At 39.9% G+C, this 27,847-nt stretch overlaps 3 protein-coding genes across 3 annotated transcripts; all 3 read right to left on the bottom strand.

The window, feature by feature from the left end:
• Positions 1-11,016, bottom strand: parp142.2 (poly(ADP-ribose) polymerase family member 14-related sequence 2.2). Its single transcript, XM_036146335.1, has 12 exons — positions 9,810-11,016; positions 9,487-9,723; positions 9,070-9,294; positions 8,941-8,995; positions 8,693-8,839; positions 6,490-6,552; positions 6,222-6,398; positions 5,944-6,123; positions 5,222-5,833; positions 1,372-1,508; positions 538-718; positions 1-357 (listed from the first exon to the last, which is right to left on the bottom strand). Exons 1-12 carry the CDS (start codon positions 10,845-10,847, stop codon positions 71-73), a joined length of 3,339 nt encoding a protein of 1,112 aa, XP_036002228.1. The 5' UTR covers positions 10,848-11,016; the 3' UTR covers positions 1-70.
• Positions 10,952-13,442, bottom strand: LOC118565924. The gene is made up of 4 exons (XM_036147009.1): positions 13,087-13,442; positions 12,889-13,013; positions 11,040-11,348; positions 10,952-10,957 (listed from the first exon to the last, which is right to left on the bottom strand). The coding sequence occupies exons 1-4, from the start codon at positions 13,256-13,258 to the stop codon at positions 10,952-10,954; spliced, it is 612 nt and encodes a 203-aa protein (XP_036002902.1). The 5' UTR covers positions 13,259-13,442.
• A 2,745-nt stretch (positions 13,443-16,187) lies between these two features.
• On the bottom strand, positions 16,188-21,930 carry LOC105923741 (protein mono-ADP-ribosyltransferase PARP14). Its single transcript, XM_036147008.1, has 5 exons — positions 21,008-21,930; positions 20,330-20,920; positions 17,864-18,000; positions 17,478-17,658; positions 16,188-16,779 (listed from the first exon to the last, which is right to left on the bottom strand). Exons 1-5 carry the CDS (start codon positions 21,891-21,893, stop codon positions 16,499-16,501), a joined length of 2,076 nt encoding a protein of 691 aa, XP_036002901.1. The 5' UTR covers positions 21,894-21,930; the 3' UTR covers positions 16,188-16,498.
• Between the last annotated feature and the right edge of the window lie 5,917 nt (positions 21,931-27,847).

Genomic DNA, 27,847 nt, shown 5'->3' with positions numbered 1-27,847 from the left:
GTATTTAACCAGCACAATGTAACTAAGAAACCAATATTTTACTCCATCTTTTACAGGAGCATGAGCGTTATCACTTGAAGGTGATCAGGTAGTCTGGGTAAGCTTGGTCATCGTGAAACACAACAAACATGTTGGGTCTGTCCATTCTATCCACCACGCTGTCATATCGTATGTGGGACTCCTGGTCGTTGCGAGCCGGAGGCACCCTCATGCCACTTTGGCCCGGAGTGTAGACGCCCGTCAGGACTCTAACCACAAACATTAGCTGCGAACCATCAGCAGCAGGCTTGGAGTAGGTGGGATGTGTGGAGTATATGGCATTTACAGCAAAGTAGGTTCCCTCACCATATGATGTGGCTGTGAGAAGGAAAAAAAAACACTTTTAATCTCCTAACAGAGAACTCTAATTTTGCTACTCAATTGGTTTTCTGTTTAATCTGCACATTTTCTGACTGCTCTTTAGGTAGACATCACCAATTTGATTTTAAAAAGCTGTAAGATAGAGTGAATGGTTTGGACTATATGGACAATTCTTACCATTTTGTCCAGAAAAGCGCCTGTTGAAGCCAGTTTTCATGATTGAGTCACAGTTGTCCTCTGTCGTCCCATGGTAGAGATGCATTTCATTTGCACCTCCCTCATGTTTGTTTTTCTCAGATATTTTTGTGTTCTGTACCTCATAAGCACGTCGTAGATGAATGTTCTGTACACGCTTAATCTAACAAAAAAAAGGAAAGTAGACAAAAACTGTTAAAGCGCCATCCACCATTGTTGGCATCTATTATCATTATTATTAATATTATTATTATTATTAATAATAATAATATTATTATTAAATTGCAAACAAGCTTGATTCGGTGAGTCAAAGTTATTAAAACAGCATTTGACATTTTTATGATCTATATTTTTAAAAGGATGACCGTAACTCAAACAAAACAGGTCATAGGGTGTGGGACATTGAGGATTTATCAAAAACATTCAAATCTCTGGTATTTGTTAGCTATATGTAAACAAAGGCAATATACAAATGTTCCTTTTAACACCAAAGCTGTAGAAGACTGAATAAAACAATAATCTTTCCTAACATTTTTCGAACAAGTCATACAAGCATACTTTTAAAATTCAAGAAGCAAGAAATCATGTCCCAGGTTTACTCTGTCTCAGCAACGAGCCAGAACAGGATTAAACAGATACAGAAAACGACTGAGCACCTAAAACGTTGAACTTTTCAGGTACATGAGGTCATTACTAGAAAATCAGGAGGAAAAATATTTATTCACATACTTGAAAAACTCTAAATTAGTTCTAAGGCAGTGGGCAAAGCCAAAGATTTAAAATAATTTTAATTCATTCCTAATGGAAGCCACCAACCTTCGTTACAGTTTTTTTAGCAGTTCGTTTGAATCCCTCTTTCACGTTCTTGTACTCTTCAGAAGAAGACTGCAGTTCTACCACCTTCACGTTCTCGCCGTTAGCCATGCTGTCCCAGTATAAAGGGAAAGTGAAGTCTGGAAAATATATTAGACCAGAAAATATGAATGTTTTATGTTTTATTTTGTGAACACATCTTTTAAAATAAGTATATCCAATAGGATTATTTTGCATAGCTTTATATCGTAGTCCAAAACAAAGATTCATCCAAAGTTTTGATACTGAATTCAATTCAATTAAATTTTATTTATATAACGGTAATTCATTAAGCATGTCATCTCATGCCTTCTACTGGAGAACAGTAGAACTCGGTAGAGTGAGAAATATAGGCCCTGGTGTCCTCCGGTAGCCTAAGCCTGTAGCAGCATAACTATAGAGGTAGCTCAGGGTAACATGAGCCACTCTAACTACGAACTTTGTCTAAAAGGAAAGTTTTAAGATTAGTCTTAAAAGTAGACAGGGTGTCTGCCTCACGGACCAAAACTGGGAGTTGGTTCCTTAGGAGAGGAACCTGATAGCTAAAGGATCTGCCTCCCATTCTACTTTTAGAGACTCTAGGAACCACCTGCAGTCTGAGAGCGAAGTGCTCTGTTAGGAACATACGGGGTAATCAGATCTCTGATATGTGATGGAGCTTTATTATTAAGGGCTGTATACGTTAGAAGAAGAATTTTAAATTCTATTCTTGATTTAACAGGAAGCCAATGAAGGGAAGCTAAAATTGGAGAAATATGATCCCTCTTATTGATTTTCATCAGAACTCTTGCTGCAGCATTTTGGATCAGCTGAAGACTTTGAACTGCATTTTGTGGACTTCCTGATAGTAAAGAATTACAATAGTCCAGCCTTGAAGTAACAAATGCATGGACTAGTTTTTCAGCATCACCCCTGGACAGAATGTTTCTAATTTTGGTGATATTCCGGAGGTGAAAAAAGGAAACTCTGGAAATCTGTTTAATATAGGATTTAAATGACACGTCTTGGTCAAAAATAACAGCAACATTTTTTTTTACTGTATTACGAGAGGTCAAGTTAATGCCATCCAGATTAAGTGATTTATTAAGAAGTTTATTCTCCGGCTCCGGTCCAAAGATTACGTCTGTCTTGTCAGAATTTAAATACAGGAAATTTAAAGTCATCCAGCTTTTGATGTCATCAAGACATGACTGTAGTCGAAGTAATTGATTGAATTCATCAGGATTTATGGATAAATATAGCTGAGTGTCATAAGAATAACAGTGGAAATGAATCCCATGTTGTTGGATAATTTTGCCTATTGGAAGCATATATATAGTAAAGAGAATTGGTCCAAGGACTGAACCCTGTGGTATTCCACAAGTGACCCTGGAGTTTGAAGAATATTTATTATTAACATAAACAAACTGGAATCTGTCCAATAGATAAGATTTAAACCAGTCTAATGCTTTCCCCTTAATCCCTACAGTATGCTCCAGTCTTTGTAGGAGAATATTGTGATCAACTGTATCAAATGCAGCACTGAGATCTAACAGGACAAGTATAGACACAAGTCCATTATCTGAGGCCATGAGAATATCATTGGTGACCTTCACCAGAGTGCTATCATGAGCTCTGAAGCCTGACTGAAACTCCTCAGTTAGGTCATTACTTTATAAATGTTCACAAAGTTGATTAGCAACTACTTTCTTAAGAATGTTAGATAAGAAAAGATTATATATCGGTCTGTAATATATTAACTCATCTTGATCAAGAGATGGTTTATTAAGTAAAGGTTTAATAACAGCTACTTTAAAAGCCTGTGGTACATATCCATTTACTAAGGATAGATTAATCATGTCTAAAATAGTGTCACTGATCAAAGGGAAAATCTTTTCAAACAACTTGGTTGGGATTGGGTCTAACATGCAGGTAGAAGGTTTAGATGCAGCTAAAATTTGAGATAGCTCAGAAAGCTCTGCTGCTTCTAAACAGTTCAAACACTGCGCAGGTTCTAAACATTCCTCCAACGCTGCCTCACTTACTGAGGACGAGGTAATCATGTTTGGGAGGATGCCAATTATTTTATTTTTAATGGAATCAATTTTATTTATGAAGAATCCCATAAAGTCATTACTGCTAAGAGCCAGCTTCCTGTGAATACTCACCCTCTATTTCAAGGGAGCCACATTGTCTAATGCAGAACGCAATGAGGAAGTCACGCCGTTAACAAAGGCGTCTATTTGTGAATGGGAAGAAACAACATTGCTGATATCTACAGGGTATTTCTGCAATACTGAAGATATTAAAAGAGGGACAGACTCTTTAAAGTTTGATACAGCATTATCTGAAAAATATCTACTATAATGGAACCCTCTTTTGGGGGTGGAGAACTCAGTTAGATTAAACTTAAGTGTTATTAAAAAAATTATCAGATAGGTCAGGGTTGTGAGGAAATACTGTACTGTAAATTCTTCACAATCAATGCCATATGTCAGCACAAGGTCTAAAGTATGAAGCCAAGAGTGTGTCGGTATATGCACATTTTGACCAAAACCAATTGAATCTAGGATAGTTTTAAAGGCCACACTAAGGTTATCACATTCTGTGACAACATGAATGTTAACATCCCCCACTATAATAACCTTGTCAGTGTTTAACACCAAATCAGATAAGAAGTCTGACAACTGATCCAAAAACTGGGTGTAAGGGCCTGGTGGACGAAACAAAACAACAAACAAAAGAAGTTTTATTGCTTTGCAATTTGGATGAGGGAAACTGAGGGTTAAATGTTCAAAATTGGCCTGGGACTAATTAATAAATCAGACTGAAAGATGGTTGCTACTCCTCCTTCTCTTCCCGTAGATCTGGGAATGTGGAAATTTGAATAACTGGAGAGAGTTGACTGATTTATACTAACATAGTCCTCTTGTAGCCAGGTTTCTGAGACAAAATAAATCAATCTGATTATCGCAAATCAATTAATTAACTAACTAAGTCTTTGGAAAGAGAGACCTTATATTTAATAGACCACATTTAATTGTTTTATTTTTTGTTTCAAGGTGAGCCGTATTGATTTTTTATTTGATTTTATGAATGAGAGGAAGAGGAAGCAAAATTTAATTTTCTCTCTAATAGTACCAATATACAGCAATCTGATATTTTAGTGTGAAACTTATACTAGTCGCTATTCAATTCAATTCAGTTTTATTTATATAGCGCCAATTCATGATACATGCCATCTTAAGACACTTTGCAAAGTCAAATTAAATCAAATCATACAGATTGGTCAAAAGGTGTCCTATCTTAGGAAACCCAGTAGATTGCACCAAGTCTTGAAAAGCAGCATTCAACGCTCCTGAAAGAGCGTAGAGCCACAGGGAGAATCGTCTGCATTGTCCATGGCTTTGCAGCAATCCCTCATCCTGAGCAAGCATGAAGTGACGGTGGAGAGGAAAACTTCCCTTTAACGGGAAGGAAAAACCTCCAGCAGAACCAGGTTCTGTGTGAACGGTCATTTGCCTCGACCGACTAGGGGTTAGAGAAGACAGAGCAGAGACACGAAAAGCACAGAAGCACACATTGATCCAGCAATCCTTTCTACATAATATGGTAATAGTGGATGATCTCTATTTTGCATAAGAAGTGGAAACCAATTTTTTTCTACAAAGGATAGAGGAGGAGGTCTTAAACCAAGATGTGAAAGCTAATGCTAGCAAATTAGCTACTAGTTGCAGACACATTAATAACAGTTTTTTTTTTTTTTTTTTTTGCATAAGTTTAAGGCTAGACACTAACATACTTTGTAAATGCTTTACCAATCTGCCCTTCTCACCTCTCAGATTCTCAAGTCGTTTGAGTTTGGTCTGCTGTCCCTGAGTTGTGACTTCTAATGTCCGTAGATCCACTTGCCATGGGACTCCTTTTGCATCCACAATTCCTCCAGCAACATCCTTCTTTTCCAGGTTGTAATTGGCTGTTTTGGGGAGTCTGTCCCAGTTTCCATTTTGTCCCAGGATGCACCACATCACACGCGAGTACAATTCATCCTCCTCCTTCTCCCTCACTGTTCTCATGAGGGAGCCATGCACATATGAATTAAACTTCAAGATTACCTTTTTGACCTCATCATTCATTCCCTTCACCGTCAGGTTTCCAGACGGGTTGTCTTCAATGAACAGACCCTCAGTCATCACCAATTGCTGCAGCTCTAATATATTTTCTTCGCTGAGACTCTGTAGCTCCTGTTTTGAGAAGGTATGACTAGAGCACTGACGGTTATACTGACTCTTCAGTTTTTCCTTGGCATCATCAACATCCTTTCTGGTAAGACCCAGAACCAGGAAGGTTGACTGATGACTGGCAGGAATGGTATTAAGAACTCTTTGGTCTGCACTCAGGGGTAAAGGTGCCTGTTGTTGTACTCGAGGTAACTGATATGCAGATGCTGGAAGAAAAGTCAAAGATATTTGCAAAAAGTCCCACAAATTCTCTAAGTCACAAGACAAGTTTAAGAAAAACACAAGAACAAAGCTATTTGGAAGAATGCTTTGTCACCTCTTCTTCCAAAGGTGGGGAACATCTGTGTTGCTTCTTCTTTAAAAGCCAAGAAGACGTTGATCTTAATCAGGACAAGGCGGATGGTGGTGAGGGTGCAAAGAGCAGCAGATGATGTGGCAGTTTTGATTCCTCGTAGGATTGCACCTGCAACAACACCAGGGTCCAACCCACCAGCTCCTGCAAAAACAGTTTGTGCACACAGAGTTAAACAACACAATGCACTATTTATAAGGATGTGTGCTCTAACAGTCAGCCGGGGCATAAAATGTACTTACCGGCACAGATGGCGGGAATTGCTACAGACCTAAAGCAACGGCTTTCACAGGTGTTAATGATGCTGCACATAAGTCCTTCAACGATACTTGCATTTTTCTCTCCACATACATGTAAAATTTCTTTACAGGGGAACCCTCCAGGCCGTGACGCAAAAACAGCTCCCCTGCCCACTTTCGCTGTATACACAAAACACAGGAAATTCCCATGAAAACAGGCTCTGAAGCACGTGTTGAAATAAAAACTATGAGAACGATTCTCTCCTCTCACCTGTTTTCAGCTGAGCTTCCACCTCAGTTCCAGCTACGGTTAAAATATCTTTGCAAACCCCCTCTGTAAAGAATAATTATATACACTTCAAGCTTTTGTCTCTTCAGATTTGTAAGCAGATGAACATTAAGCAAAGCCTAATTTCTACAAAGGGTGACAATGAAGCTTCAAAAAATGTTTTGACAAAGAGCAAGTGTTGCAGTTTAAAATTGTGAAAGACTAAGATTCTCAAGAATAAATTCTTGCAGAAATGCGTCTTTGCTGGCTTCCTGATTTTGCCTGTTTAAAAAAGTAAAAAAAAAACAACAACACAAAAAATATGAAGGCTTTTGTTGCCTCAGAACAATATAATTATTAAATAATACAAATTTTAAGAAATAAAATATAATAGAAATCAGAATCATCACCATTTGGTCATACCTGTGAGCACAATCAAGTAATTTGACTTTGGGCACAGCGCTCACAGAATGTTTTTTTGACATGGAGAATGCAGATAACATCTCTCATTTTAGGGTCCCAGTTCTCAGCAATGAGTAAAGCAAATCAAAACAGATAAAGAAATTTTTGATTAACCATTCCTATTTATCTGGCCTAGATGAAAAACCAAAAATGTTTGATGATGTTTTATGACAATGTTGGTCGTGTTTTTTTCTTACATGTGTATGGTTCATGGTTATTTCCCTTTTCATTAATTTCATTCGTTTGCATTTTGTACCCATTTTTTGTGAGATCTTTTATTCCATCTATGACTCAAATTTTGTCCATCAGGGGGCTGTTTCATATCTGTTATGACAACTAACAGTAATTTTCTATCTTTTGCTTTTAATCTACTGTATGGAAATGACTGAAATAAATTGTATCACTTAGAGTTATTTCAGTTTGATAAAACATCATAAACTAGGGTGACCAAACGTCCGTATTTCCCGGGACATGTCCGTATTTCACGTCCTGTCCCGGGCGTCCCGGTTTTTTTTTAGAAAGTGAGGAAATGTCCTGTTTTTTAAATTACCTTCATTGGACCATTAAATTGAAAGGCACTAGGGCACTGCGCACGGCGCTGCGTGTGACGTAACCCTGAGCCGAGTCAGTGCGGGCAGCCCTGTTCTTAACCAGAAGAACGATAGCGTGGCTGTCAGTACGCCAACAACATACCAAAGCTCAAATGTATGTTTACCGACGATTTACAAAAGAGTTTCCCCGCTTTCAGACCGGGTCGAGACAAATGGAAGGCCTTTATTGTGCTATTCATTCATTACAGGAATTGTTAAGCACCAATGTGTCCTGGTTTTCCCATATGAAAATATGGTCACCCTATCATAAACTGAACTTTATAATGGTCTGTTTGATAAGCTGTAAGCTAGTTTACAAGATGTCATGAGGGTGAGAATCAGTAATACAGCTTACAGCTTCTTGCCTCCACAAATATTATTTGCCTCAGTTTGACTAACATCACCAAAGGCCTATGCTTCCTGGAAACCAGGAAATCCAGAAAATCTTCACAGATGTGTTTTAAAAACAGAGTCATAGACTTTTCCACTAGTCCCTTTTTTAATAACTGTGCAAGACCTTATTTCTTTCTACTTTGGCCTTCCTCTTCTTCTCTTAGAAGTCGTGTTCAGTATACGGTGAGAACAGCAGAGCTACAATGAACGGCTAACACCCAAGCTAACTGCTAAGCTAACCGGATACATAAACACTACAAGTGTGCATGTGCAGCCAGCAAGCGGAAACTAACAAGGAATGAATGTGCACACTGGCATTATGTGAGCCCATCAAAATGATTCGCATGTGGAAAAACCAATAGATAAGGCGATACTGTGGAACCTGAGGGACAGAGGAGGGGCGAGGGCAGAACCAAAACTCTGACCAATCCCTGCCCTTTGTTGCGAAGAGCACTTTTACATGTCTGCAGCTCCCAGGGAGATAACATTTTTAACCTTTCTGAATACATGATGTATTGACTACTTTAAGGATGGAAGGACAAAAACTGTTTCTGAACAGGATTACCAACAATAGCTTTAAGGGCAAAATGCTATGCAGCAACTAATTCTACATCGTCTGTCACCTTTTTAAATCTGTTTTTGTTGCTATGATTTTAAGCTTGTGTCTTTGTTTTCATCTTCTTTTCTGTTTTGCAGTTACAGTGTGCTTCCTTCACGGGACTTTGACCTGCACATTCTCATCCCCTGCATTTATCACCTACCATTGTAAAAATTCTCAAAGTCGGTGGTATTCACCACAGCATCTGTGGTCTCATTGGTGATGTCGCCGAACACCACCTGCAGTTTAGTCCCGCCTCTTACAGTGATGTTGATGTCATCGAGGTCACTGGTGAGGGACCCGAAGTTTGCTAAGAGAAGGAAGCCATCATATGCAGTTTAAAGAACAAGACTGAAAATAAAATCTTTTTATTCTACAAAATGTATGAACTGCCAATAAAGTCTGGTTTACCTTGGCCTCCCTTGTTCATATTTAAGCTGAGATGTTTGTACACTTCATGATAGCTCTGTAGATAAAAACTCAAGAGTTAAATGTTAAGCAACATTTGCTTTAACTCTATAACTTTCCTTTAAGACGTACCTCCTCGGAGTCAGCATAGCCAGGTTTAATGACAATGTGGATGGTGGTGAGTTTTCCGCATTGCGCAGACGAGGCAAACTGGTAAATGTTTTCTGCCAGAACTTTAACCGCTTGACTCACAGAGTATTTTAGGAGTAATCCAGGCCCGATAACAGGTATGGCTACTGAACTGAAGCTCTTTTCTGCACAGAGGTCCAAACATCTCTTCAGCCCCTGAGCAAGAGCCTGAAAAGCAAAACAAAAATTTCTCAGTTTCAAAAAGAATCCATCCATCCATTTGCTTGGCATTAAACTACAACATTTCTACAATGTGGACAAATGCTATGAACCAAAAGGACTCTAAACTTAACAAGTAACTACTGGCTTTCAGTTGTTTTCTCGCCATGAACAGATGTTGATATTCTTTTTATATTTCACCTGCTCACTCATTCCTCCAACTCTGTCCCAAGGCAGACACTCTACACAGAATATCTTGGAGCAACCCAGAGATGCGCTGGCGTCAACCTGCAGAACACCACCAGGGAAGAGGGCAGAAGTTGCTACCAAAGAGTCAAACCTTGATTGGACCGTGTCTCCGCCTTTCTTTAGCAAAGATTTGCCAATATTTGTTGAAGACAACTGCTTGTTATGTGTGGGGACGACCAAAACGTTCACCTGTCGAAACATTTAGAAATAGCGTTATTAACAACCTGACGTAGGTGTTGCTGCTTAACATGAGAATGAAATGAAAATGTTCAAACCTGCTCGTCCTCTAAACTGCAAATCTTGATTTCTAGATTGATTTTATTGATTGCAATCTGTCCAACAGAGGTGGAATGTCTCCTGGTAAATAATGGTGTTAATGGTGAGATGCTGATGCTGCTGATGCTGCTGATGCTTCGCTGTCTGGACGGCACCACTGGTGAGCTAACATCTTGTTTCTCCCAGATAATCACATGGCAGGAACTTTCCACCAACTCCTTGCTCTCTTTACCATCTCCTCTGAAGTATTGCACAACCCCAGGACCATCCAGAGTTAATGTGTCTAACGTCATGCTGGTCAGAATAGACTGAAGGCTCTGTTTGGTCTCCTGAACCCGCAATCGGGGGCCAGACAACAGCACATGAGGATTTGGAAAACGGGAGGCTGTCAGTTTCACATCGGTCAGCTTCATGCCAATTACACCTAAAATTTTATCAAAGCAGTCAACTAGTTCAGGAGGCTGCAGGATGACGACCTCCTGAGTTGAAACCTGACTGGCCTGGTAGTTTTGAAGAAGCTCTTTAAGCTTGTTCACGTGTTCAACGTAGCCCACCAGCTGTACTTTGATGGAGTGAGTCCCACTGAAGCTAGGGATGAAGCTAACTTCCACTCTGAGCTCACCGCGGTTTGCTTCATTCTGGGCTTTGTTGAGGATCTCCTTCAGTCTGTCTAGATCTGGAGGAATAGCTGCAGGACCCTGAAGATTCACACTGGACTCAGTCAGATCTCTCACCACTGCTGTCTCAGCTTCCTTCAGAGCATCCAAGGACACACTGGAGAGAATCAGTTCAGACTCCGCCACCAAGGAAACTGGACTTCTGAGACTATGCTGAAACCGAGTTTGGTACTTGGAGAGGACACTGCTGGTGTTCATGAAGGTCAATAAAACTGTAGGAAGATTAACCCTCTTTTCTTTGATCTTCATGATAAGTTCCTTAAGTTTTGCTGCAGCAGACTGCACCTTCTCTTCAGGCCCCTCGAAAATGACCAAGTTAGCCTCACAGACGATCTTAACCTCTGGATGATGTGCACTCATCTCTCGTTTAAAATCCTCTTCTATCAGTTTGAACTGCTTCTCCACAACTGGCTGTTCCTTGCGTACTGGCGTGCTTTTCTCCAAAACTGCAATCTTCTCCTTTACTACATCTGTCTCCCCCACCAACACAGCGTAACCACTCCCAGTGTACACTTTTACATCATCAGCCACAAAGAATGGGTCCTGCAGAACCTTTTTGACTTGTTTGGGCTCAAGCACATGATGGCAGCTGTAGGCCTCGATAAAGCCGATGAAGATCCGATCCACTTGTAGTTCCCAGTTTTCTGCTGCACCATCAAAAGCTCCTCCAGGGCCCTTCTCTATGTCCCCCCTCACTACTGCCCCTTCTTCCTCAAAATCTAGGTGTAATGTGCAGCCGATGGCAGATAACTGCTTTTGCAGTACTTTGTAAGCTTTGGGGTTGTCTCTCAAGTAGAACAGGTAATAAATGTCTATCCCGAAAATCTTCTCCAGACCTTTTGTGCTGAGTTTAGCAGTTGTCTGAAAAAACAAAAGGGCACAGTTATTGAATCTGTTATATAAAGAAAAAGTATATCCAGACAAGATCCCATGTAAAAAACAAAAATTAAAAAAAATAGTGCCTTGAAAAACGTTTCAACATTGTGTCTCTAAAAGCATCTAATTATTTTATTTTATGATAGACCAACACAAAGCGGCACATAATTGTGAAGTGGAAGGAAAGTTATGCAAACTTTATTTTTTCTTCTCAAAAAATATTTTGAAAAGCATGATGTGCATTTGTATTCAGCCCCCTTTCCTCTGTTACCTCTACATAAACTTCAGAGGCACAGTTGCCTTTAGGGGCCACTTAGTTAGTAAAGAAACCCCACCTCTCCTTAACTTTCTTTCGTTGTAAATCCATTTGTTCTGTGAAGGCCTCAGAGGTATGTTAGAAAACATTGTGAAGACCAGAGAACGCAGCAGACAGACCAGGTGTAAAGTTGTGGAGAGGTTTCATAGCAGGGTTAGGTTCTAAAACAATATCGCAAGCTTTGAACGTTACACAGAGTTCTGATCAATTCATCATCTGAAAACTGAAAAAGTATAGCACGACTACCAACCAACATAAAATTACACCGTTCACCTAAACATAATGGCCCAAGAGGCCCACGTTATCTCTGGAGGAGCCGCAGAGACTCACAGCTCAGGTACAATAATCTGCTGACAGGACAACTGTTATACGTGCACACCACAAATATTTATATAAAAGTAGCCCATTTCAAGTACTCCACAAATCATGTAAAGGAAAGAGTAAACATGTGGAAGAAGGTGCTGTGGTCATATGACAGCAAAACTGAACTTTTTGACCTTCATGGAAGCTGTGTGGTAAAAACCTAACACTGCAGATTACTCTCAATACAGCACCCCCACAATGAAATGTGGAGGTGTGGGCAGTGGCAGCTTGTCTCAAGGATACACCAGGGTGCTGGTCCCATCAAAATTCCAGGAAAGAATTGTAGAAAGTAGACATACATTGTTTAAAACATTATCTCTATTTGGTTATTTAAGGTAAGTGTCCATATCTGCTTTTGGCACCAGGACACCCTAGGCCGTAGTTCAATGATCTTTGTTGTTGTTTCATCTCACCCAAAAACTTTCAATTGCTATGAATGGTGGTTCTATAAAGGACTGAATCAAGGGGGGCTGAATACCAATGTGTGTAAAACTTGTCAGGTTTATTTTTTAAGAATCTGAAAAATCTAATGTAATGTTCTATCCACTTAACAATAATGTATTTTTCATGGGTCTATTGCATAAAATCCAACCAAAAATATATTAAAACGCATGGCTGTAACATGACAAAATCAGATGTGTAAATACTTTTTGCAAAGTACTGTGCATGGTCTTTGTGAAATATGTTTGTCACAAAAATAAACATTACACAACACTTTAGTTATCTAACATGTGCTTTCCCATTGCATGGCTCATCCACCAAAGTTAGTAATATCAGGGAAACTGGTCTGATTAGTTGAAAGTGAAACAAAGAAAAAAAACGATACGATGATTAACTAGAACTCACTTGTGAGTAGCTTGTTGATGGCTGTTCCTGAGTCTGTGGCGTACTGCTTCGATTCACAGTCAGATGTAGATCTCCGTCAGGAAGACTAATCGTATGAGTTTTCCTCTGTAAAACTCTTTCCTGGTCTACAAGGTGAAAACACCATCATAAAAAAATGCACGTATGTTTAAAAACTGCAAAAGCTGCAAAAGCACATACCTGTCTGTTCCTTGAAGCAGACTTTGTAGAGGCTGTCTCCGATCTTTTCAATCACCCCACAATCTCCTCCCCCAGAGTCCCTTCTTTTCTGAAAGTGTCTCCTGACCTTCTCCTTCTCTCTGTCAGTCAGACCTCTGGCCTCAAAGTACAGCGGGTACGGATATTCAGACATTTTACCAACCGCTCAACTGAGAGACGACTTTCTTTGTTTGTATCTTCTTCATTCACTAAGGCACTATTACTTTCACTTTCTACTCCCCTCCCCTCAATGACATAGAGATACCTTGACACACCTAGTCCCATTCCGGTAACTGCGCAGCTTGAAGGGAGTTTCCTGGTTTGTTTTGCTGAACATTGCAATGTAAATATAAATAAAGAACAACAAAACGGTTGATCATAACTACGTATTGTTTAGAAATGCAAAAACTCAGCGTCTCACATTTTACGCAATGAAATCACTTGTGATTGTACAATCTTACGATATTTCAAACTCCTTGTTAAGAAAACATATAGTACAGTGCTTCTTTCTCTCAGTTTAAATGTTTTTGCAACACACATCTTTAGCTGTTGCACAGGTTTGTTTTGACCCATCATTTGACTCTCGATCACACATTCAAAACTCAAGCTGAATTATACATAATATAAATGTAATGATAATGTATCAAGGCAAGCAATGGACTTTGCTTCCAGTGTAGACTGTTTCTCTTGCATAAAGTCTGCTGCTGCCAGGAAGAACTTCAAATGGGATGGGTTGAGAAGTGGAAGTGGGTGGGATGAAGTGGCTTCGTGTTACAGTCAGGCTCTTCCCATGCAAAGCTGCAACTCCTCCCCAATCCAGTTTTACTGCTCCAGAAGGAAAGCCTGTGATATTTTAATCATAGAAGAGGGTAGGATGTGACATGAACTTTGTAGTAAATTGTAATGTATATAGAGTTGTGCACACTATTCATTAAAAAACACATTGTGGCATGATCAGAATCAAATTATTGTCCGTGTTTCTGTTCATGGGACCATTAAAGTCAAGGGTTTCCACACATAACAATTGATAGGTACAGATGAAGTGACTGCAATGCCACCTCGCATTTACTAATCTATTCACAGGTAGAAAAAAAATTAACTTGGTTGAAGAGCAGCACCTCAGCTCAGGGAGGAGAATAGAGGAGTGTTGAAAGGTAAACTGGTTCCTGGATTATGGTGCAAAAAGGTGGACTTTAAATTGCATTGCCGCATATTAATGCGTCCCTTTCTCTGTCTTTATGCACAAGCCTGGAAAGTGAGAGTGCTCCGTGCAGCAATTAAACGCCAGAGAGGACATGGCATCACACAAGCATATTTTAGGGTGGCCATTTAGGCTATGGCTACTGATATCCTCAATAAAGCATATACTTTGGACCTTTTTTACATCTCTTTATCATGTCTAGAGTGTGTATTTATGTATATATTTTAGGAAACTGTCCAATTTTTCTAAAATGTTTATTCTTCAAAGTATTTTAGAATCTGTTAATAATATTGAAATTCCTCTGTACTGTATTATTTTTTACATTTCTCCACTTTTTATGTTATTCAATATTTTCCTTTTATTTCTCCTCAATAAAATTATTTGGCTGGAGCCGCACCTTAAACCCGTCCTGTTGAGATTTCTCTCTACAGAAATGATAAAGCATAGAATTGGGGAAATTCTACAATTTTTCCTAAAATGACGTCACTAAGAGCTACTTTTAGTCGTATGATCCTTGGTGATCCTGAGCAAAACATTCAAATGCAAAACATTCAATGTTTTTTCAGTCTGTTGCTACCGGGCCTCTAACACAGTCAACAAAGATCTCATTTATGTTTCCACTCCATGATACAACTGTTGGCTGGTTGTTTTCTGGTACATTTTAAGATTATTTTACTGACTTAAAGAGCTCTTCTTGGGTATCCAATAAAGGTTATTAGATGACTTCTGCATCCAGGCATTTGAGGCAGGACCCTGAAGTCTTGTGACGGTGGGCCTGCTGACGACGTTCCTTACAAATATGAACGCTAAAGGAGACAGAGCATTTTCTTCAGTGGCTTTCCTGATCTGAAAGTCGCGGAGTTGATGAACCAGTTTATGTTTGAAAGCCAGTTTAAATCTGCTTTTGAAGAAACTTAGTTCTAGTTATTATGACATTTAATTTCCTTTATATATTAATGAAGTATCTTTGAACAAAATTAAATAAAAAGACATGGACTCTTTCTTGCATTCTGTTAGTTTTTTATGGCTCAATAGGACTTAAATAGTCATTAGATTTCCATTTATATTTGAATGCAATAGTATAATAATTTCTATTTCTATTCTAATCCCCCTTTCCTTCTGGTTATGGTTTTCATCCATCTTTGGATCATTGATTTAAATGAAATATTACAGATTACGACCCCTGATCAAACCAAACCAACCCCTAATCAATGTTTGGCCAGTAGTTAATAATTGTATACATAAAACCATGTGCTATGTCTTTGAATAGATTATTTCTGGAGCATGCTCCACCGGCAGGTTTTTAGGACGGATGGAACTGAGCTAAAGACTGGCTCTCTACCAGCAATTATTTTTTTCCCCACCACAATATAAAAGAAATGACACAAATAAAACGAACACCTGTCTTAAATTTTCATGTTTAGAAAGATAGATATGTAAGAGATATGTAAAGATATGTAAACAACAACAACACACATTTCAAACACATTACTTCAATCACTCGTCCGTCACCTAAGTTTTTATTTACTTTTGTTTAGACTGGTAATCTCATTGAGCCTGGGGACTCATTTACAAGCAAGAGTTATATAAAATCACATAAAATATTATTTTCTACAATTAATTTTATAAAATAACAATTTTGTGGCTCGTTCTGTACTAATATGTACAGACAATAGTGTTATCATCCTTTGACTTGCTCTAGGTCCGGTTCCAAAAGCCAAATCCTTCTGGCTGTTGTTCTCTTCATTGCTATCGTTTGGCATAGCATCATAATAGCAACCACGAGGCTGTACTCCTTTCACTGTGCCCGTCTCATTGAAGAGGTCTATTTTTTCTTTAGAATCAGTCCACTGACTATTTAGCTAACGTCAAAATATTTTCTTAGTTGAGAAATACAAAAAGACACTGAATGAGGTTTATTGCAGTGAGATAACGCCTTTAATCTTTGTTAAAGGTATCGCTGCAGCTATCAACAAGAACTCTGGCCTCAGCCCGGCCTTCAGTGCTCAGGTCTAACTACTTGAAATCTTCAGTTCTCCTAGTACGTATAGTACGTCTCCAAGGAAGGAATAAGCTGAAACAGGCTGGGCACGAAACCCAGGTCAGTTTTAGGAAGGAAGAAAACTGCCAAGATATAAAGTGGTCAATAGGGTTAAGGATCCACACCCTGAGTACTGAGCATGTAATGATTACTTAGTGAAAGGTAATGAGGTAGTCTGGGTAAGCTTGGTAATCATGGAACACAACAAACATGCTGGGGCTGTCCGTTCGATCCACCAAGGTGTCATAGCAGTCATGGGTCTGCTGGCTGCTGCGAGGTGGAGGCACCTTCATGTCGCTGCGACCCAGCGTGTAGAGGCCCGTCAGGACTCGGGCCACAAACATGGTTCGAGTACCATCTGCTGCTGGAGGTGCGTAGCTCACTGAATAGCTGGCATTTACAGCAAAGTAGGTTCCATGACCGTAGAGAGTCGCTGTGAAAGAGAAAATAGAGGAAATGATTACCTTGACTGCCAACCCGGTGTAGCAAGTTTAGAAAATTACTTTTTTACCCCATAGTATATATATCAAAACGTGCGTCTTCATCCAGTCAACTGCTGTTTTTGTATCAGCTGCCATTTTGAGTTACCATGGCGACTTCATGAACTAAAACCATGCAAAATTGCATTTTCTCCCTTTTTGAGGCACTTTCCAGTGCAGCATTTGGACCAAACTAACAGAGTACCATCACCCAGTGATACTGAACACAACCATGTTGGTGGCTATCAGTTAGCATGTTGCTAACCGGAAGTAGCTCTAGGAAGGTCCTATCAACTTCTGCTTGACAGAGTATCTATTTCCTTTACAGAGAAAGCTCCACAACAAATTTGGGCCATATCGGATAAAGCATGTCTCCACAGAAACCAAAATCACATAATCCACCATTCGACGCTCACTGCGGGGGCTGTGATGAACGTAGGAATATGATATTTGCAAGGGTAACTCTTACGGGTAGCACGATACGCACCACGAGGCAAGCGCCTTCTTAAATTTCTTCAGAAATTTTCTAGTATCATCTACTATCTCCATACTCCCCAACAAATGAATGAAGGCTGTTAAAATCTATTTTGGCCCTATTTTAATCCTAGTGACAGGCTCAAGCAAAGTTACGGTGGAAACAAATGGTCATTACCATGCTTGCCAGAAAGGCTCCTGTTGAACCCTTTGTTTTTGATGGACTTAAGGTTTTCCTGGCTTGTTCCGTGGTACAGGAGCCGTTCGCCCGCTCCACCTTCATTTTTGTTCTTTTCAGAGATTTCTTTCTTTCGCATTTCGTACCCACGGCGCAGGTGAATGTTCTGTACCCGCTCAATCTGACAGGATGGAAAAAGAAAACAGGGTAGATATTGTTCATACCGCTGGTTAAAATCATTGCTTATGTTTGGATTTATACTGTTTCTACCGATTTATACTGTGATGAATGCATAAAACTAGTAGGCATTTGTAATTGACTTTATGATGTGTGATATACACGTTTTGAGACTTAAAGAAGAAGCCAACTGAGCGAAAGCCCCCCACCTTCATGATGGTGTTCTTGGCAGTTCTGCTGAACTGCTGCTGGACGGTCTGGTATTCTGCAGACGAAGGATCCAGAAGCACTTCTTTAAAATCTTCATTACTAGACATGCTGTCCCAGTACAGGGGGAAAGTTAAGTCTAGCAAAGTGTCACAGTTGAAATTGGAAGAAATTAGAATCACATTAAAACACATAAAGATGTACAGAGAACTTGAAAAATACATGTAATAAATTTAACGGCTGACCTATCTTAGCTAAAACCAGACAGAGATTTGATGAAAATAGTACATATTTGGCCTCCAACTAACATGTCACATCTCTAAATCAGGTGCGGTAATATGGCTTGCAACCTTACTTTTTAAACATAGCAAAGCGAATAAACCTTTGAGAATTTATTTCTCTGTGATACCAAAACTTGTCTTATCTCCAGTGATCAGAAAGTATATTTCATATTTTGAGTTGAAATAGTTGCACATGTTCTACCAAAATGCCTGTAATAAAATATAAGCAAGCTAATTTTTAAGAATAAATAAACAAAAAAAGTAACACACAGTGTTGTTGTGTCTATGTGTGGGTACATTTGGCAAACCAGTCATGTTCACTTCACTTATTGTTTAAACGTTTTACAGTCAGTCAAATGGGATTAACGACTTACTTCCTTGTGATATAAAATCATCTCTTACTGGCAATCAGTCTCTGCTGGAGGTTCATAAACAGTTTACACGTGACTCCAAATAAATGCCACTGAACAAATGTTCAGTACATGTTTTTTATTTGTTTGTAAGTCCATACAGTTTATGAACATGACTGCTATCCAGGTCAGATGAGAGTGATTTAAAATACACGACGTCTGGAGAGATAAGCACAGATCTTGCCGTGCCTGATCTTGCATTACAGTAGTGTTAGAGGGTGTACTGTGAAATTTTATTTAGATCGTGTGACTACAATAAAAACATGGTTCTTTCAAACTCAATGTTAAAAGCACAGAATTATCTGGCAGCTGGATAATAGGGGAAAAAAGCATTCTGTGTAATTTTTAGAGCTTTTATAAACATATTATTTTAAGCCCAAATGTTGAATCTTTAGGCAAATTTTGGGAAGCATCATCATCAACGTTCTGTCGCATATTTGGGGAATGTTAAGGTGTGCCCCTGTTTTCCACAACGTGTGTATACTGGGATGAACGGTGTAAAATGTACCGTCTGCTAGAGAATCAGAACACACTTTTTCACTCTCTCACTATTTTTTTATTTCTATTTTCATTTCTAATGATGAGATTCTCCCCTTGTGGTGAGTTTAATGACCTACATGCAATCTACAATGGTCCCAGAGTGGTCCAATAATTGTTAGCTAAATCACTCTGGAAATTAATCTGACTCCATGGCCATAACGGCCACTCCGAGCATTTGGCATGCAAGGGTGAGTGAATCGTCATCTGTACAGACAGAGCAAGTAGCTCAACATAAGATCAAGTAAAGTTATTATTGGGTACCTGCTGTTATAGTGGTGCATCAGTTAACCTTAAGGTTGGTTCACATGGCAAGATTTTAAAATGGTTGGATGATTTTCAAAGCCTGAGACCACACGTAACAATTTAAAAAAATCGTTGATAAAACAAGTTTTCTCGTACAACGTGTGGTGGCCGGTCATACGGCTAGCACAACACACCACAAACGACCAGATTTCACTCATGATCATGCAGATGTTAGACGCGACATCTTGCTAAACGTCTCAAGATTAAACGTGAGTGTAAAGAAACATGAACAATGAGGAAGAACAATGGCGATAGTTTTTTTTTTTTTCAAGAGAAAAAGTACTACAAAAAGAAAAGCTGTTGGTTAAAGGAGTGGAGAAAGCATGAACGGTGGGCTCTGTTTCTTTATCTCTAGGTTTCCCTCTCCTCATTTTCTGATTGGCTACACGTCACATTCAACAGACTGTGTGCTCGTTTGTCCTCTGGGAACAACACACATGCTAGGATATTGGGGCAAGACAATCCAACATGTTGAATATCCTCAATTTGAGGTCGGAGCAGCCCTGACGTTCTACTTAGTGGACCAGATCACTCTTAACACGGCAGGAACATCTCTTAAGATTATCTTACGAACCACGGCGATAGTCGGGGCCTGTCAGAAGGGAAAGATCGGGGAAAATAAAATCGGACTAATTATCCTACCGTATGAACCAGCCTTTACCTACACTACATTATGCGATTCAGAGACAGGCTATGCTGGAGTGTCATTTACTTTAAAATGCATATCTTCATCCTATACTGAAACAAAAGGCAGACACACAATAGTTAGATGGTGGTAACGGCGCAATCTACTGGCTAAAAGGCAAATCCTGCATTGGTACAGCTCTCGTTATCTCTGGCAAGGTTTGGATTAAACCTAATGGGATTTCCAGAAACCTTAAGCAAGCCAGCAATCAAACCAACACAAATTATTGAGAAACTTTGCCTTTCTTACCTGGCAAATTTTCAAGTCGTTTCAACTTGGCCTTCTGTCTGTATAAATCTGTTCTGGCCTCCATCTTCAGTACATTCACATGCCATGTGAGCCCCAGTACATCCACTATGCCGTTTGTGATGTTGTGCTTTTCCAGATCGTAATTGGCTGTTTTAGGGAGCCTCTCCCAGCTGCCGTTCTGTCCCAGGATACACCAAGCTACAGACGAGTAAAGATTTTCTTCTTCTTTGACTCTCATTTCTCTCCTAAGAGGAGTGATGGTTCGGAGCATCTGCTCCACCTGGTTGACCCCAGCTTTCAACCCGCTCACCGTCAAGCCTCCCTGGCAGGAGGGGTCTTCGTGTACATACAGACCATGAGTCTCTACGAGGTTCATCAAACCCTTCATGTCGTCCTGGGTGAGGTCTACCAGATCGTGGTAAGTGAAGGTTTTTGTGGAGCTGTGAGCTTGGTACAGATTCTTAATTTTTGTTATGGCCTCATCGACTTGCTTTCTTTGAAGACCCACAAACAGGAAAGAGGACCGCTGATTGGTGTTACTGGTGTGAAGAAGGCTCGCAGCTGAAGTAGCAAATTGTCTTGGAACTGACACTGCAAATTAAGTTAAGGATGAATAGTTAGGATTCTGTTAAACGATCCAAAAAGAGGACAAATCATACTCCTGCTGATGGTGCTTACCTTGTCGTTCCTTGATAAGAACCTGACAAGAGCTCTCAACCAGCTCCTTGCTCACTCTACCTTCTGCCTGGAAGTAACGCAGAGCTCCTGGACCATCTAAAATCACCTTTTTTAAAGTCAGACTGGCTAGGCCGGACCTAAGAGCCTTGTGGGCCTCCTGGACGTGGCAGCGGGGACCAGAGATAGCTACACACGGGTTTAGAAGAAGGGAAGCTTTCAATGTAACCTTTGTTTGCTTAAAGCTAATCAGTTCCAGGATTTTATCAAAGCAGTCCACCATTTCAGGATGCTCCAGGTTGAGCACTTCTTTAGTAGAAACCTGATTCAACAAGTAATCCTGAAGAACATCTCTGAGCTTCTTCACATGTTCGATGTAGCCCACCAGGCGCACTTTGGCCACTGTGGTTGCACTTTGCCCGGGAATGAAGCTGAAGTCCACCCTGAGCTCATCACGGTTTAACTCCTTCTTGGCTTTTATGAGGGTTTCTTTTATTCTGTCTGCATCTGGAGGTACAGTAGCGGCACCTTGGAGCTTCTCGATCTCCACACTCAGGTCCCCCACCACTGCTGCCTGAGCTTCATCCAGGTCATGAGGGTACATACTGAACAGAGCGAAGTCCGACTCAACCTCCATGAACACAGGATTTCTGAAGCGCTGCTGGAAGAGTGCCTGGTACTTACCAACAGCATTGCTGGATTTAATAAAGGTTATTAAATCCTGAGGGAGCTTAATTCTCCTCTCTAGCTCTTTTGTAATCAGTCCATGAGGTGTGGCAGGTCCTATGTGCTCCGCCCTGGCAGGACATTTCAAGACAGCTGTATCTGTCTTTCTTAAGCTGTTTCCTTTAGGGTGAGGCAGACTATGTATTTTAGTGAAATCGTCCATCACTAGTTGGAACTGCTCCTCCGTCTAATGGGGGTCCTTCTAGAAATGAAACAAAAACAAAAATGTACAATCATTTGCTATCATCACTTACAGTTAGGTCCAAAACTATTCATACCCCAGGAAGGTTTAGATTTAACTTAGATTTAACTGTTTTTCTGATAGGACATAAAAGAAAGCTCTCAAAGGATGATTATACAATGTAAAAAGGGTACCTACTTAGAAAATAAATCTGTTTTTATTTACATTTATTAAAGAAAATTGCATATTAAAAACACTAACAGGACTCCCAGTTATCAGTGGAAGACTATCTTGCTTTACATATATATCTGTTTAAGAAGCATCAAATCAGAGACATGCATCAAGCAAAGAAAATAACTAAGGAGATTACAGAAACTACAATGATTGGGTTGAGAACTGACCAACACATTATTAAAAACTGGAAGAAAAGTGGGGAATCATTGTCTATGGGGAAGAAATGTGATCAGGAAAAAAAATCCTGAATGATCGTTGATAATTGAATAGTTGACCCAATCAAATCAAAGTAAAACAACAGTAGAACTCAGGGTATGTTCAATAGTGAAAATAAGAGCATTTCCACATGCACAATGTGAAGGGAACTCAAGAGATTGGAACTGAACAGCTTTGTAGCTGTAAGAAAACCACAAATTTATACGACTAACCGGGAATAAAGGGGGCTAAAGTTTGCTGGAGCACAAAGATTGGACTCTAGAGGACAAAAAGGTCATGTGGTCTGATGAGTCCAGATTTACCCTGTTCCAGATTGGTGGCACATCAGGGTAAGAAGAGAGGCAGGTGAAGTGATGCAGCTATCATGCCTGATGTTTGAGCCGTGGGGCAGTGCTATGATCTGGGGTTGTTGCAGTTGGTCAGTTCTGGGTTCAGTAACGGTATGAGCTCAAAGAAAAAGGTCAGCTGACTACATAGTGACTGACCAGGTTATTCCATCAATGGATGTTTTTCTTCCCTGATGCACGGGCATATTCCAAGATCACAATGCCAGGATCCATTGGACACATATTGTGAAAGAGAGGTTCTGGGAGCATGAAATGTCATTTTCACACATGGATCAGCCATCATAGAGTCCAGACTTTAACCCCATTGAGAATCTCTGGGATGTGCTGTAAAAGGCTTTGCGCAGCGGGCAGACTCTACCATCATCAATGCAAGATCTTGGTGTAAAATGAATCCAACACTGGGTGGAAATAAATGTTGTGACATTGCAGAAAGCTTATTGAAATAATGTCAGCCAATGCGTGCCGTAATCAAAGCTAAAGGAGGTAATGGAACAGGAGCTAGGAGCAATTATTAAGGGTATATGGATGGAGCCAAAGACTTCTTGGGCGCATCTCTACAAGCTTGGTACACCTGTGTTTTGGTGTCACTTCTACCAAATGTCTCTGCAGTCCATTCTCAACTCTGTCAAATTAGACTGAGACAGCCATTTTTATGTCTTTCAAGAGATGTTCAACTGGATTTATGTCCTGGCAGTGTATTAACAGTTCATGCTCTGGATGGTTCTCTCTCCTTAAGAAAATATTGGTGCGCCGCCTTGATGACCAAGTCCTGTCTTCCCTGCTTATTCAGTTTGCTTGGACAGCCAGGGCGATGCAGGGCCCTGGTAGTTCCAAACATCTTCCAGTTACCAAGTAATCGGGATCATTGAGCTTTTCAAAAACGTCAATTCTACCAAAATGTTTTTGTAGCATTTCCCATATATGTTCTTTGACACAATAGGGTAGTTCACGCGTGACATCACGCGTGACGTCATTGCTACATCCGGGTACGGTGGTTGGCAAAAAACAGAGCTGCTCTCGTCTACTACATGACAAAACGGGTGATTTAGAGAGTACTTTTAGTTTGTTTATTTTTGGAATCTAAACAATGCCTACGACTTGTTGTGCTCCCGGTTGCACACAGAGGCATTCCAAATCGTCGGATGTACGTTTCTGTCGTTTACCGAAGGAGGAAGGACAAAGAAAGAAATGGATATTTTCAATGAAAAGAGCGCAGGCAGACACTCCCAATGGACTGGGGGAGCCATCATAGTACGAGAGAATTTGCAGTCTACACTTCATCTCCGGTAAATACAACTTAATTCTGCTCTAGTCATTGTTCTACTTAAATAGCGGCGGAGGGGAGGTGCCGATTGCTACAGCAGCCGCCGCAGCAGGCTGCTCCATTACGGCGGCTGCATTACGCCCCCGTTCAGGGGCGCTAGTACTTCTGTGTTTACGCTGCAATGTTGCCGACACCCCCACCCATTTTAACAAGACAAAAACACCAAAATAATCCGTAGTAAACATTGTTTTTTTTCCCTACCGGGCGGGTCTTCCTCTCTACTGAGACGCGGCCTGTGTCCGATGCCGCTTTGTGCTGTTGCACAAACGTGTGAACAACGTCCATCCCATCCATCCATCCCATTTTCTGACCCGCTTAATCCCTCATGGGCGTCGCGGGCGTTGCTGGAGCCTTTTTCCCGATATAAAATAATTGTAGCCGTCCAGTGGTTTCATGGCTTTCATGCTCTCTGTCTGTACTGGCCTGCCGTGTTTATAAGGCAGCTGTATATGTCGGCGGTACGGAACAGTTGGCCAGCATTTCACAGACTCGCTCCGTCCCTTACCAGGCTTATGCTGTGTGGATCTGGCAATCTGACACCATCAACCATCGACTTACTCTTAAAACGATCTTGTATAGTACGTTATCTAAAGAAGAAAAATACGTGGAGAACTCGTCAGTTTCTCTGTTTGCCTCCGCCATTGTGTTCGTCTTTTGCCAACCAGTCCGGCGCGCATGCGCGAAGAACCGGATCAAAACAATAACAATGAACTGGTCTATACTGTGTCAGAGGTCTCCAGACAATGCCTTCCCCTTTGGTGCCTAGTTTCTACAATGAACTGTCAACTGTGGGACCCATAAAGACACGTGGTTTGTCTCCAAAACATGCTCAGGTCATCAGAATTCACAGAAAGGTGGACTCCAAACAAGTTTGTAGAAACATCTAAACGATGATGACCAGTGGTAACAAGATGCATGCCTAGTTCAATTAGCAATGTCATGGCAAAGCTATTGATGTGCACAGAATATTTTTTAAAAATTTGTAAAATAATAATAATTGTTGTTTGTGGATGATTTGAATAAATTTGAATTTAATAAATGTTAGCACATCTAAACAAGTCAAGAATTTTCAGCACATCACTGCTTACTCACATTTTGCCAAATATTGTAGTACTTCCTGGTTTTCTAATATCTGGAAGAAAACATATGTCATCAAGTGTATTAAAACTCTGACATTTGCTCTGCAAATCAGTATTTTGTTGCAAAACTTAAGTTGTGAAAATGTCTCGGCTACTACGGCTTCACCTCTTGTGGTGCACCTCAACACAGTTGGGGATCCTCTTACCTTTAGTTTCACTAACTGAGTTCTTATTTAAACATATTGTACAAGTGAGACATTGCCTTCAGAAGTACTCTCTTCCTACTTCTCTTTGTCAGAGATGGCTTGCTTGGTTTTGCAAACGCTGATTAGCCTGTTAAAAGTGCCAGCACTGTGACCCAACCATTCAGCCAACCCTTCAGCTGTTTCCGTACTGAAAACAGGGTCAGAAAGTTTTTTTTTTCTTTTCTTTTTTTAAATACAGCTGAGCTTACCAAGTCCGGTTTGCGGCTTTTCAGTCCCTCCCCCCGAGTCAGTTGTTCTGCTGAGGATTGGTCTCTCTCTTGGTTTTAGAGAACAATGACTACTGACATTATGTACTTTACTAAATCAACAGAGCTTCTGAAAGTAACATTTAGTGGGCCCGATGTCCCAGAGCTTCACTCTCGATTACTGTTCGCAAGAAATATCTTGGTTGAGTTTCACTTTCATTTAGACACTCCCACATGCCCAAATAATTCCTGCTTTCACAACGACTATTATGTGCGTCTTGTTGTGCGAATGAAACCATGAGCCACGTAAACCACATACTTAGAGCCATTAAATACTTACCCTTAATTACAGTAAGATCTCATTTTCAATTATTTCATATAGTTTGATTTCATTTGGTAAAATGACTGCTTTGTAGAAAAACACCTAATTTTTATTTTATTTGTTTTTTTTATTATTTTGTTTCGGACTTTTCAGAACGTCTGATAGCTTTTCCTCCTGGGAAGCAATATAAGAGGAATGGTTTGATGATGATCTCAATGCTATCACATTCACTGGAGGAACAGCAGGTGGTTAAAAAACAACAACACACATTTAAACTAGGTTGTCTCACATTTGCTTTGTTTTGTGTGATGCTATTTGAATACATATTATAAATGATATATTATAAATATAACTAAAACTGAAGCCGAATAAAGAACATTTGTATATCTGGCATGTTTGTGCTACCACATCAAACCACTAGATGTCGCACTGTGATTAAAAACCGCTTGATCGCAGAAACAGATTTATAACACGACTGAGGAAGGACAGTGGATGTAGAAGTCGACAGTAACCCCCACAGTTATTACCCCTATTAATGATGTGTAAATATATATATTAATTACAAAAGGCTACACTTACACAATAAATCTTCACAAACTGAAAGCAGAAGTCCTCTGATTTTTTTTAACACGGTAAAATTACACCTGTACAGTGAAAGATTGAAGCCATTTACACATTTTACCAGGGCCACTAAATGTGGAGTGTGCTGCATTGCACTATTGCTTGCATCATTTCATATTATTATTTTCATAGCCTACAGTATCTTCCTAGATGGGCACATTTTGCACTGCTTGCTGCTCTGACAATTCATGTCCCTCTTGGAGGATTAATGAAGTCTTATCTTACCATATGGCCATATTTGAGTTTGACATTAGAATTGAGTTCTGGAAAATCAGAAGTGACTGTTGGGGATTCATGGGTCAATTTTCAGCATAGGGGACAATAAAGAGTGGAGCTCAAAAACACCAACTTCTTAAACTGATGAGAACTCGGGTACAAGATGACAAGTTTATAAGACTAAAAGTCAAAATTTGCTAACTTTGTTTCAATTATTATCTTTAATTCGTTAAGACCTAAGGGGTTCTTCTAGGATAATCACCTTATTCTGAAACACTAACACACATTATTTTACTTTATTTTTTCATGGTATTGCAAATGGGTGACATCCACTATTCATTTAATTGCAGAAATACTAAGTTCCTCAACAGTAAACTGATGTCAAATTTGTTTCTATATAATCGGTCATTAAAGACGTTTATGAGCCAAAATGTTAGGTATAAGTTTGTTGTGATTCTAATGGCAGACTTTCTGTGTTGAATTTGCGAAAGTAAAATGATCAAATGTTCTGCTACTATCATTAATAACACAGTATTGACAGAGCCAGTGTCAAAGGGCGGGCCTGAAGGGACCAGTGGGTACCAAGACAGATTACGACACCTGTGTAAATTAAAGGAGCTGTAAGTAAGATATTTACCATAAAATCAGCCTAAATCATTTTCATTTCTCACCAAGGATGGAAGTAACATTCCCTATAAACCAAATGTCCTCTCCATCAACAATGTCTGAATCAAGTTTTTCTCCTTTCAAACCTAGAGTTACGAGAACTTCAGAGTGTAGCCTGTATTTACGTCCTGGTTCCTGAGCCAATCATATGAGATTTCCCAGGGTTCCCAACTCAGAGCGCATGATTTGGTTTGTATTCTCTCCTACCAGAAGTAAAACAGAACATCATATACTTATCCTGTGGATGTAAAAATTCACATTGAGTGTTTCACATTGACTACAGACCATTGAGTAAATGGCTGGTCTGTGTAGAAGGCATTGTATAGGCGATCTTCACATTTTAAAGAGTAAGTGATGTTATTCCTTGTAGTACCAATAATTTGCAAATATGTAATGTATTGACCCCAGACAACCAGCAGAGAGGGCTGTAGGTTACTAAATGGTGCTTTTGAAGGCGGTA

Source organism: Fundulus heteroclitus, chromosome 14 (assembly GCF_011125445.2).
Source record: "Fundulus heteroclitus isolate FHET01 chromosome 14, MU-UCD_Fhet_4.1, whole genome shotgun sequence".
Classification (NCBI taxonomy): Eukaryota; Metazoa; Chordata; class Actinopteri; order Cyprinodontiformes; family Fundulidae; genus Fundulus; species Fundulus heteroclitus.
The sequence above is the reverse complement of the archived record's forward strand: the minus strand, read 5'-3'. Positions and strand labels throughout refer to the sequence as shown.

Coding starts and splice junctions, on each gene's coding strand:
- parp142.2 (XM_036146335.1), bottom strand. CDS start 10,847: ATGAGTGCACATCATCCAGAGGTTAAGATCGTCTGTGAGGCTAACTTG. Junction 8,840..8,940: donor TATGAACAAGGGAGGCCAAG/GTAAACCAGACT, acceptor TCCTTCTCTTAG/CAAACTTCGGGTCCCTCACC. Junction 5,834..5,943: donor CCCCACCTTTGGAAGAAGAG/GTGACAAAGCAT, acceptor CTTTTCTTCCAG/CATCTGCATATCAGTTACCT.
- LOC118565924 (XM_036147009.1), bottom strand. CDS start 13,258: ATGTCTGAATATCCGTACCCGCTGTACTTTGAGGCCAGAGGTCTGACT. Junction 13,014..13,086: donor CTGCTTCAAGGAACAGACAG/GTATGTGCTTTT, acceptor TTCACCTTGTAG/ACCAGGAAAGAGTTTTACAG. Junction 11,349..12,888: donor CATCAACAAGCTACTCACAA/GTGAGTTCTAGT, acceptor TTGTTTTTTCAG/ACAACTGCTAAACTCAGCAC.
- LOC105923741 (XM_036147008.1), bottom strand. CDS start 21,893: ATGGACGATTTCACTAAAATACATAGTCTGCCTCACCCTAAAGGAAAC. Junction 18,001..20,329: donor ACGACTTGAAAATTTGCCAG/GTAAGAAAGGCA, acceptor ACACTTTGCTAG/ACTTAACTTTCCCCCTGTAC. Junction 17,659..17,863: donor CCAAGAACACCATCATGAAG/GTGGGGGGCTTT, acceptor CCATCCTGTCAG/ATTGAGCGGGTACAGAACAT.